At 42.7% G+C, this 12,116-nt stretch overlaps 1 protein-coding gene across 2 annotated transcripts in view; it reads left to right on the forward strand.

The window, feature by feature from the left end:
• Window positions 1-959: 959 nt before the first annotated feature.
• The window catches only part of srcap (Snf2-related CREBBP activator protein), a 42,807-nt gene continuing 31,650 nt past the window's right edge, over window positions 960-12,116 (forward strand). The window contains exons 1-6 of one of the 2 annotated variants that reach the window (XM_080872685.1): window positions 960-1,505; window positions 2,956-3,032; window positions 4,262-7,179; window positions 8,136-8,399; window positions 10,292-10,477; window positions 10,621-10,761. In XM_080872685.1, coding sequence (XP_080728811.1) covers window positions 4,636-7,179; window positions 8,136-8,399; window positions 10,292-10,477; window positions 10,621-10,761 — 3,135 coding nt within the window. In that variant the 5' untranslated portion in view covers window positions 960-1,505; window positions 2,956-3,032; window positions 4,262-4,635. The remainder of the gene's footprint in view (window positions 1,506-2,955; window positions 3,033-4,261; window positions 7,180-8,135; window positions 8,400-10,291; window positions 10,478-10,620; window positions 10,762-12,116) is intronic. The other variant, XM_080872684.1, reaches the window with a different exon arrangement.

A 12,116-nucleotide genomic window follows, 5' to 3' on the forward strand; every position in this document is an offset into this window, starting at 1 on the left:
GGGAGCCACTGGAGATGGTCCAGGTTCACACCCCCCGAACTAAACAATTCATTATTAATGGAGCAATCGTGGAAACAATCAGCATATTATCTTAATCTCTCTGAACCTCAGTTGGAGTGGCGAGCATGGACATATGTGCAAAAACGTTTAGTCCTGAATCCCTTGAGCTATGAATTTAAAGGCCCAGAAATGAAGTCATGGAGGAAAATTAAGAATTTCAGACAGAGGACAGATTTGTTTATTTTCACTACTTAAAAGTGTAGCTGGACCTTAGGAAAAAATTAAATTAAAAGGTTTTGATATTTATAATCAAAACAGGCTCTTTTTAATTTAGGTTATTTGCAGAAACACTGGTACCCATCAGTGACCAGTGTAGCATTACAGTATATACTTCAAATCAGGCTTAATAGACTTTTTTTTTCTCCTTTTCTTCACAATTCTGTTGTACATTTGCAATGATAGTTTTTTGTATTTTTGTTCTATAATTTTACATATGTAACAAAAAATATAGTGTTATTGTAATTAAAATGCAAATAGTCATAAATGCTCCTCTCTGAAACACGTGGATGTAACAATAGTATTTATTTACACCTGTTGATAATATTCAAAGGATAATCTGTCCTTAAAAGGCTGTGCTATTGTTATTATAAGGATTACATTGGTTTTGTGGCTCCATCAGATTTCTTTTGTTTAAAAATGGCTCACTGTTGTTCCAACTCAAATTTGGCAAATAATAGGGCAGCATTCTTTAAACCAAAGAAAACCACCTAATATTTACATAAAGCTTTTAATAGTAACATTGAATAATTTTAGTCCATTCAACAAGTTTCAGGTACATCAAATATAACATGTTATGCATAACATCACTTACAATCATACAGATAATCATTTAAACTTAGAGTGCATTAAAAATATATGTGTATTAAAAATAGCTGCGATTATATTTTATAAATAATCCAACATTTAAATCACCAGGAAAATGGCGAAATAGCGTTTACTTAGTGTAAACAAACCCCGACAGGGAAATTAAAATAGTTTTGCTGTCACGTTGATATAATTTTCTTTAATATAATGAATAATCCCGAAAAAAAAAAACGATTCAACATGCACTATTTCTTCCAAGCGCACCGCAGTAAATCAATTAAATTAACTCGTCTTTATATTAATCGCTCGCCAACGCCGGTAAATAAACTATCACAAATGTCAGCATTTCAAGTGGCGCGCTTGACGACTTCTCGCGAGATTTTCGTGCGTTCTGTACTTTGTCAGCAGCGGTCCTCCACCATTTCGCTGCGTAAAGTCTCCTCCCCGCGACCGCTACATTCTGCGCCGAAACCCAGTCTCTCCCGGTCCGTAATTTAACTTCTTCCCACAGACCTAGGGGTACCTCGTTGGGTACCGGGAGACAGTTCGGATTACTGGCATTACGGATTGAGTGCGATTTTTCGCGGATGACGACTCCTTCAACGAGAATTTAGTAAAAGAAAATTGGTCGGAAATTTCAGGTAGGTGGGAACTTAAGATGGCGGCCTTGAGAGGGAGGGGGGCGAAGGAGGAAGTAAAGGGGGATTCAAGGGGGGTTTTAGACAACTGGAAGGCCACAATCAGACTGCGTTTCATTTGTTCACGCTGCTTCTGCGGCGTGCGATGAAATATGTACCTACCTACAACACTGACCTAAACCAAGATGACAAAACAGTAGACAGTGACATGGGATATCTTCGGATGTTAACTACTCTAAAAGAAAAAAGGAGTGATAAACTGTCACTTCCGTGCGGTCGTTTCTAAAGTGCGGTCCGTGGGGACGTAGTTAGCCCCCTTGAGTCCCCCGTGTAATCGTTGCAAAATTTATATGGAACTTTCTAACACTGTTTTTTTTTTAGACATTTCGTATATTTAACTAAAAAGTAATCACTATCTATTTTTAAAACTGAATAATTTAAACCCATTTATTTTCGCAAAAGAGGATTTGACCCCACGCAATGACGTCACGAGTGATTGTCTCCCCCCCCCTCCCTCTGTAGTGCATGCAGAAGCGGCTTTTAATGCGACTTTTCGGATGTTTTGGGGGTATTTTTGGGTCCTCAGCGTACAGTAACGCATTAAAATGTATCGGCATAAACTGGCTTCTTTGAAGCCTGAGCATTACATAACTGCGGGTGGGATGAGGGGCGCCTGCGCGTCAAATGAACGCACCCTACTAACTAACTCTTCTAGCTGGCTAGTTAGCAGCAGGCTTCCTCCATTTAACTGTTATTGCTGGAGCTAACGTTAGCTAGTTAGCCAGCCTGCCAGAGAGCTAACCGGCAACGTTAGGCGTTAACCTTTGAATTGTGTTTTATGAAGCTTCTTGAGCTGCAGTTCTCATATGGGTACGGCTCATGTTTCAAGGTATCACCGCTGCCACATCACTAGTGAATACACATAATTTCTTGGTCGTCTTGAACCCCATGTGGCGACAGGTACTCACAATTTAAAAGGAAAAAAAAAGAAAAAATAGTCACGAGAGCACGGATTGAATGACTGACCGGAGGCCCGCGCGCTTGGTCGCCGGCTTTTAGCGCGAGAGAGCGCGTGCTGCAGAAATCCTAACATCTTCCTGTGGGCGACTGCAGCAAATGCAACCAGGAGCTGGCTGTTTTTTTTTTTTTTTTTTTTTTTTTTTTTTTTTTTTTTGTGTTTTTTTTTATTACCGCTGCACACACACCACAGTCCTAGCAGGAGTTTGCTAGCCTAGCTGTCCGCTCCTTACGTGACATGTTACTCATCATCCCACACATTCATATATCTCTGTTTACCAACTGAAGCTTCTGCCACAGCTCATTTTTTTTTTATAGCTGTTGGAGTTGTAAGACCAGTCAGTTTCAGCAGTAGAGTTCCTAATAGTGAGTTTAAACTGCTTTTTTGATTTTAAAAATAAAGTTACCACCCGATTTCTGTTCCTCACTTCCTCAGAATATGTGGAGGGGACCCTAATTTCAGCATCCTGGAAGTAGAAAGCACTGAAGATCTGTGTCTTACACGACAGACAGGTGAGAGGCTCCTGCTTTGCACACACATCGCTTCAGAAGTGGCTGTAATATGTGTAGTAATTATTTGTGACTTGCTAGTGCAGTCAGCAGTGTTTAGACATTTAAATAGACTTCTTTATGTTATTATTTTGTTAGCAAAAACTTATTGTACTTAGTCCCCATGAAAAGAAACTCATCAAACAAAATATAGTGCACAGACTGGTTTTTATTTTGATATATTTAGTCTAAAAAGTAAACACGGATGAGCTGTGCAGCTAATGTTTTTGCATTAAAATTTACCTTGCTTCTTTTAGATGGAATCTAAGGTACTATGTTATTTAGCTGGTATAAATGCTATTTAGTCTGTGGAGCATCCAGAGATCCCCGTTTTTATTTGTTTATTTTGGTTTTTGGTTTCAGGTGTTTTATTTTCCCTTTCTTGTGTATGTATGTTAATGACCTTTTTAAAGATATACATACAATTGTGGAAATTTTTTTCCTGAGATTTTTACAAATGTGCATTGCAATTATATTGTTGTTGTTATTATATTTAGACTTAAAAGAAAAAACATGGGGGATGAAAATGTCCTGTTTAAAGAGGGACATGTGGTCGCACTTTCATTTTTACCTGTTAAGTGAGTTATACCAGAGGTGTTCATGAGCCACGTTTGGCCCATTAGCCCAGTTTGACTAGTAAAACCAGTGCTACTAGAGAACATTCACCTGGACATCCCTGGATTCAAAATGAGCCAGACACGGAGTGTTCAGATCTTGTTTTCATTTTTTTTTTTCTTATTTTTTTTTTGTCTCCTTACATCATGTGTTTGTTAAAATTGATAAATCATAGTGACAATATAAGATAAAGTTCTGCTTTACTTATCTCAAAAGTGGGGAAATCCCTTTATTGCTGCAAATACAAGCTATAAGCACATAAGATAAGTACAGTGCTATATAGTTCAATAAAATACATCACAGTAAAACAACTACATTAGTAAATACAAGAACTGAAGTAAAATCAAAATTTAAGTGAGTATAAACTTAAATAAAATGATTAAAGTACACTTATAGAGAGAGATGTATACTTCTGTGTAAAGCTAGTACCATCATACCACAAAAAATGAGTTTTATCGAAAAATTTGAGTAATTTATGACTTCACTGCAACTCTCACTCTTTACAAAATATCCAGTAGCCGATTGGACCAGTTCATGCCTGACACCCCTGTTAACAGCCTGTGTCTCTTCCCTTGCAGGTGCAGTGTGTAGCCGGGGCAGCACCGAGGAAGGACGCTCTGGGGAGGAGGCGGCGCGGCAGCACGCCTCTCCGGCTGTGGATGTGCTGGGTGGCAACCCCCAGGCTGCACAAAATGTGGCTGGGGAGTCCCCTCGGCATGCCCCGCAGCCGGTCGCAGCTGCCCCGCACCCAGTCCCTCCGCTCACCGATCCGTCCACTGTGCCCCTGCTGGAGAGCAACACCCCAACATTCGCCAGCACGGAGAACGCCCCTCCGACCACCTTGCCTGAGACTCTACCAATCAGTGGTAATATCATCTCAGAAGAGAGTGCCGTCGGAGTTGCAAGATCTTTGCCAGCGTCCCTCACTGAGGACTGCAGTTCCTCTGCTGAGATGCAAAGGCTTCCAGCTTCCCTTTGTCCTCCTGTCCCCTTACAGATTGACAAAACAGTGCAAGAGCTGCAATACGGGTCACAAACTGATAAAGAGAAAAGCCACTCAAACAGTCAGACAAACCAGCTTCCTAGAGAAGGTGCTGGACTTGTGGTTATTACGGGAACAAAGGAAAAACGGTCCATCACCTTGGAATATAAACCAGAGACTGGAACAAATATGGAACTTGGTGGAAAAGAGCACACAGGTGGGAATATTCTCCCACAACAACCCAAATCTCAGATCTGTTTCACAGCCTCATCTCTCTCTGTCCAAGACGCTACGGAGGGTGGGGCTGTGGAGCAGTCCGACAGGACTCCATCTGTCCAAACAAATCAAAGCAGCCATATACCTCCGTCAGGTGCTGCAGAGCAAGCAGGGAGTCTCCAGGACTCGGCATCGCCTGCACTCCTTCTGTCCTCAGCCGAAAATAGAGAGATTAAACAAACTAACCTGTCAAAAACTCAACCCAAAACTATCAAGGGGATCTCAGCTAATGCTAGAGACGTGCAGAAAACGGCTTTTTCGGAGTCAGTTGAACACATTGAAACGCAGCCTCATTCAGCTGAAATACTCGAAGCCGCAAAGGCAAGAGAGCTGCTCCCTGGAATATACACTTCGACTGGAAAAGGAAGCTCGGCGTCCAGCTGCGGTCCCCTTGAAGGAGCGCAGGTGGAGAGTAGCACGAGCAAAGAGCAAGCTGACTCGTCAGGCCCCACAGTGCTGCAAGAGATTTCCTCAAAACCTTCCACCGGACCTGCTCTGTTTGACACAGGCCTAGTTGTCTCACTTCAGGCGGGGGAGGTTATAAAAGCTGAAACATCTCACACCTCTGACCAAGTCGCCTCAACAGAGCTCATCGCGGAGATTGTGCATTCTGCCGACACTCAGGAAATTGTGGTTGTCGGGGAGGAGGCTCATATCACCGGGGCCTGGCCCACCGTGCACCTGAATCAGAGTTACCTTCTGCAGCGAGAGGATGGCAGCGTCTGCGAAGCCGCCATCGTCAACGAGCTGACTTCGGAGATCTCCGCTGGGGAGCCGAAGCTGTACACAGGAAGCGTTCAGACGCAGATGGAGCTGGGCTCTCAACCTGTGGAAGTGTACGAGTTTTGCAGTCTGGTGGAGGAGGTCGCAGAGGAGACGGTCTGTGCCAGCAGTGCTGCACAGATGCCTCATTCTCCTGGATATGAGGTGAACTTATTCAACGCTTTACTAGAAAACTCTGAGGACCTCGAAGCATCTATCCACACAGTTGGTGAAAACAACACCATCATAATCTCCCAGCAGCCCTTGCGTTCAACAAGTGATATAAATCAGGCTTGCTCTAGCAGTAATTTATCCATACGAAACACAAGCATGGCCGGAGTTGAACAGCATTTGGTGTTAGATGCTAACCAAGCTGTTGAAGTGGCACACTCAAGTGCGGTTTGTTTAGTTGAAGTAGCAGCCGTTACTGCTGACTCATTCACTGTTGAACAGGCGGACACCAGCGCGCAAATCGGGACACAGGTCGGTGCTGACCAGACGGAGGTGAGCGGTACTGCTGTGCTTCAGACTGTTGGCCCAAAACAGGAAGCAGAAGTAACAGTTGCTTCGTTATCTCTCTTATCCCCAGTGGTTACTATTACCAGTGGAAACTTGGGGATGCAGGCCCCTGTTGCTGTTACACTTTCTCATATAGGAAACCAACCCTCCCTAAATCAGACCCCAGGAGTCACTGTTGTAAGTGTCACAAAGCCTGAGGTCTGTGTTTCTGCTTGTGACGGGACCAAAGATTCCCCCGCTGTCACCACAACGGCATCAGTGACTGTTCAGAATGTCGCTATGCCCTCAGTAAGCAAGCCAGTGGCTTTGCGTGCCGCTCCTGGGGCTATAAATCCAACGCTGCTCCTTCTCAAACCGGGAGAAACTCCTCTCCTGAAACACCCACCCTCCTTTTCATTGTCTAAGCAACAGAATGCAGACGGCAAGCTGGCCAATGCCCACGGCTCCTGCTCCTGGTCTGGCACGGTGTCTGAGGAGTGCCTTCCCCAAACAGTCTCCGCTCTTAGCAGCTGCAGCGATCAGACGCAGCGGGCTGTCAATGAATTGTCAGTGGTAGCAGCAGCAGGAGCTTCTGTCAAGCTAGAAAGTGGTAATATTTCTCTTGAACCCGACCCGGCTACACCTGCCACCCCCTTAACGACTACTACAAGCAAACCTGAGGCCTTAACCGTTAGCAGAACTTTATCCCAAGATGTTTCCACAGCAGCCGCTACGCTGCACAGTTCGAACATGCTCACAGCTTCAGTCTCAGCATCCACCAGCCCCGGCGACTTCCCCAGCCAACCCGATTCCATCTACGGGGAGGAAGATGGCGAGGACATTGAGCATGACGACCCTGCGGGAGAAACTGAGGTCCAGGAGAGCAACTCGGGACAGGTTAGCAGCCCAGAAGAAGGCAGTGACGACGAAGCCGACGGCGAAAAAAGCGAGATGACCACCCCCAGCTCGCCACACAAGGTATTTGATCCATTTAAAAAAAAAAAAAAAAAAAAAAAGGAAACCAAAGAAACCATAGCTTAGACATAGCATTAAGACTCATAGTCATGAGTTATTGCTTGAATGCCAAGGTATAAGAGGCGTCCACAAAACACGAGCACAACTGAAGCAAAACAGCTGATAAATGCTAAATCTGCATCCGGACATCTTGTCGCTGTGAATAAGATGAGATGAACTGTTTATTGGATCTTTTTTGTTCTTTTTATCCGAGTGAGGAGCTTAGGAGTTTCAGAGAGGTTTGCTTCCTAACTGGGTATGACAGAATATATATATATATTTTTTAGTGATGTGCAACACTGTTACTGTTGCTGAAATCATTTTTCTGAGCTGTAATTCAGTCCTGAAGAGATGCGTTAATATTTTATCTTGGCTAAGAACAAAAAGCAGTTTTAGTTATCAAATGGTAATCAGATACGCTGGCATGCTTTTTATTTTATTTTAAAAGGACGTCACTCCGCATGTAGTCCATCTTTAATGCAACACGTGTGTGCGCGGTGTTCTTGTATACAGTGATTCATTTCTTTTAAGTTGGCCGCATGCTAAGCCATGTGTGTTTTCCAGCATGGACAGAGCAGGACAGACAGACAAGCACTGTTTCTTAAGGTAAGTGCTGGTTGTCAGACACCCAGACAGGCTCATTTTAACAGGGCATTCATGAGCATATCCCAGGCAGGAGAATTTTAACTCAAGCAGGCATTTCTTTGACTTCAGCTCTTTTATGATTGCATGAGAAGACGGCTGCCACAGACTCGCTCGTGGCCAGTTTGCCACGCTTCCTAAACACTTAAATGCTCTAATCCATTTCATGCATGATGCTTTTGTCTTAGTGAAGCTTAGGCTTTCACCTTAGTTTGTTTCATTTTCTAAAAATTAAAAAAAAAAAAAATCCTCTTCATTCTTGTCCCCTTCACTCTCAGGTACGCCAGTGGATTGCAGACAGGGTCACTGGGAATTCTTCTCCTGGATCACCCTCAACCTTCTCCTACCCCGGATCCTCAACCACACCTGACTGGTCCACACCACGGCGGGAGAGGTCCTCGCCTCTCCGGGGTCCCCACGGAAAGTTTGTTTCACCTTCCTCTTTCGGTGCCTACAGTTCGTCGTCTTCGCCGCCAGACCAGGGCTCCTCTCAGCGGTCCCGCAGTGAGCGTCACACCGACATGGCAGAGCTGGCTAAACATGTGAGTGAGCATCATTCAGGATGTTCAGCATTTCGTCCACACGTCCGCGGGACAGTCAACCAGTCTGTCTCTCCGTCTGTGTTTTTTAGCAGTCTTTCTGCTTGTCTAGATACAGTTTTATCTAATTATATCTATCGATCTATTATCAATCTCTCTGACTGCTTGTCCTTCTGTTTACCTCTTTCATCTATCTTCAAATTTCCCAATTCAGTTTTTGTTTTTTTTGTTTTTCAAACCGGGCTCTGATATTTTTATATAAAATATTTCATCTTTGTAACCGTCCTGCATATGAAAGTTTTTTTTTTTTTTGTTTATCATGCTTTACAGTTTTATATTTCTTCCACGTAATCTAAGTAAAATCTTAACTTTTATTTTGCTGTAGGTTGTTTCTTGTCCCTCAGTAAGTGGTGCCAGGCAGAAATCTTATGAATTGTGTATGAATCGTTGCTTCTCAGCCTCTCACTAAATCCTCAAATTGACGAAAGCAGTTGCACATCCGAAGATTATTTGCCTCATGTCCGATGCCTTTTAACAGGCTGCTCCAGGAGTCTGAAATGTAAATAATCAAAACAAATCACTTTGAATGGCACAGCATGCATTTTTTTAACCTTCTGGATTCTTAAAGGAGAGAAAATTGGACCTTTTTTACTAAAAAGACATTTCAGTTTTGTGAATAGACGCAGCTTTTGATCCATTTCCCTATTTAGCTGTCGGGCAGTTAAGTAGTTAATTGTTATTTTATGTCTGCTTTGAGTAATTTAAGAAAAGCTCAGGAGAAATGCAGCACTTTTTAAAAACTCCCCTGACATCCTTTTGACTTTGATGGTATACTTTACATGATTATGCTGGAGCGCTCTGCTGAACAACCTTTAAAAACTGTTGTGTTCAAGTGTTAAATATAAAGAGCTCTGTCCTTTGTACTGTTTACTTGCGTTACTTTTTGGGAACATCACGGTTTTTAAGAAGAAACGTCTCAATCAGCAGCTCCTCTTTTGTGAAGCAAGTGAAGCTCTGCTGATGAAGGTCACTATATGACAAACAGGACAAGGCAACAAAGTGTGTGGATTTGAAAGCAGGAGAAGAAAGATGGAACATCTTGCAGCCTTGTGACTGTGTGAGACAAAGTGTGAGGTGTGTGGAACAGCTTCTCTGCTGCAGTTTGAGTGCTAGGGAGGGATATTGTTATCGAAAATGTTGCACAGGTGCAGCTCTTTTGAAATTAAACAAATATTTTCTCCGACCGATGAGAGCCGTTCACCAGAGTGCCACTATTTTTTTTTTTTTTTTGTTACTGAGACAGATAATTATGAAGTAATGAATTCAGAGTGTACCTAAATGAGAGGTGCAAGGAGAACCTTTATTTTTTTAAATGCCAACCCGGAGGCTGGCACCACCATGGTTCCCTCTACACACACCAAGTGGGATTTCTTTTCTGTTTTTGTTTCAAGGTTGTTTTGGTGTTATTGCATAAAACTTTGTTAAAAAAATGTTTTGGTCAATTTGTGAAGATAATCTTCACAAATTGATGCCATTAAGTGAAATCCTTTGAGATAAAAGCCACAAACAAACTGCCTTTTGTTCAGCTCTCTTTCCATATAATCTTTCTATTTTCCTTATAATGCCAATATATGGCACTAGTATCTAAAAAGACCTGAAAATGGGGTTCTCAAAGCTTTGATAGACCCATTTCTATCAAGTGAGCCTACATCAAAAGTGGGGACCGCCTCTAAGAGTCGGAAGAACTAGGAAAAGGTTCCTCCAGTTTGAAAGCACCTTTGACGATGCAGTGTAGCAGGAGATCAGTATTTGGCATTTCTGAATCAGCTAACCCCCACCTTACTGTTTCAGAGCCAGGAGTTTACTGACTTTTTGTTCTTCACTTTGTGCTGCAGGAAGCTGACATCGAGCATCGAACACAGGCACTGAAGCGAGAGGGCTTCTGGTCAATGAAGCGACTCACCCGCCTGACGGAGCCACCGCGGCCAAAGGTTCACTGGGATTACCTGTGTGAGGAGATGCAGTGGCTCTCGGCTGACTTTGCTCAAGAGAGGCGGTGGAAGAGAGGCGTGGCCAGAAAGGTAGGACGTGCAAATCATCACAGAGGTTTGCTTGAAGTTTCACACATTCATGATGCTAAGAACAGGGGTGAAAAGTGCGCTCCTGTATTTTTGATGGTGGATGTTGTATATGTTCTAAATGTGTTCTGTTGATTTGTTGTTAGGTGGTGCGGATGGTGATGCGGCACCATGAGGAGCTGAGGCAAAAGGAAGAAAAAGCAAAGCGGGACGAGCATGCTAAAATCAGACGAGTCGCCTCTTCTATCGCAAAGGAAGTCCGGGCTTTTTGGAGCAGTGTAGAGAAGGTACAGATGATTCCCTGAAACCAAGCAAACAGAACATTCTGCTTCTCTGTTCAGCGCCCGTGTTTGTTCGGGTTTATGACAGAAATAACATCCACTTTTCACATGAAGTGCAGTCCTGCTTCCAAAAACGTGGCAGTGTAATGTTCAAGGCTGTAGCTGAATAAAAACTAAAACGAGGTGGGGATCAGGAGGCTTTGGCGCACAGATTCTGAAACTGCAGGTTTCGTCACTCTCCTACCAAAATTCACTGAACCAGCAGCAAAAGACCAAAACTACACTTTTGAAAAACATCGTAATGAATAAATTCCCTCTTAGTTTTGCTGTTTTGCTTCCACCACGATAAAATTGCACCTCTTGCACAGCTCTATCTCTCAGCGTGCTTTGACGCCAATTTACCATCAAACACCTCTATTTTCGGTATTTTTTTGTTTGCCTGCTACACACCCAGCTACCGTTGTGTACAGTGCTGTCGGCTGCCCCCCTCCAAAAAAATGGCCCCTGACAAGACAGCCTAATTTCTGTTTTTCAGTACTGAAGAAATGTAAACTTTCACACATTATACTAAATTGCAAAATGCTCATCTGTGTCTCCAATAAAACGTTGGCACTACATACAACACGACGCAACACAGTAACTTAACTTAGTAATAAAATGAAGAATAAGTGTAAATAATAAACAAAACAAAAAAAACACTGGACAGTTTGGACACACATTTTAAAAAAAAACCCCCAAAAAAAAAAACCCAAAATAATTTAAATTAAACTGAAAGTGAACCCTTTCATATGAGCAAAACTCGCTCTGAAAGCTGGCTGAAACTGAAAATAAAACTTCAGAACAAACGTATACGATAGAAAATGGCACACGAAGTGATTAGTTTTTATTGGGCTCTTCTTTTAACAACACTCTGGGAACCTTTGGAGGATATCAATTACCTCAGTAGGGGAAAACCAACGGGTTTTCTAATCTATGCTCGCTATCTCATGATTTCAGCCGCTCTGCTCGTCCCGTGTCATATTTTCTTTGGTTCAGAACAAGCTTAATATTTTCACTGGTGCGCTTGGGTCAGTTCAGCACCTGGATCCTTTTTCCTGCTGAGCTATTGTCGTTGTAAAAATGCAGAATGTGTTTTGGTATTTTTTGCTAAAATAAGCAAAGCTTTAATTTATAGTAGATGCATCTTTTTGTAAAGTAAGATGTAGTTTGCAAACACTTGGAATAAACTCTTGTGAATCTTCCATCTTTTTCTGGGATGTTCAACCTTGTTAGTTGTGAACTGATCTAGTGCGTGTTTTCTTTAGTATTACATTTTTTTTTCAGTGTTGTTTTTCTAATTTTAAAAACACACACACACACAC

This window comes from Rhamphochromis sp. 'chilingali' (genome assembly GCF_963969265.1).
Source record: "Rhamphochromis sp. 'chilingali' genome assembly, chromosome: 22".
Classification (NCBI taxonomy): domain Eukaryota; kingdom Metazoa; phylum Chordata; class Actinopteri; order Cichliformes; family Cichlidae; genus Rhamphochromis; species Rhamphochromis sp. 'chilingali'.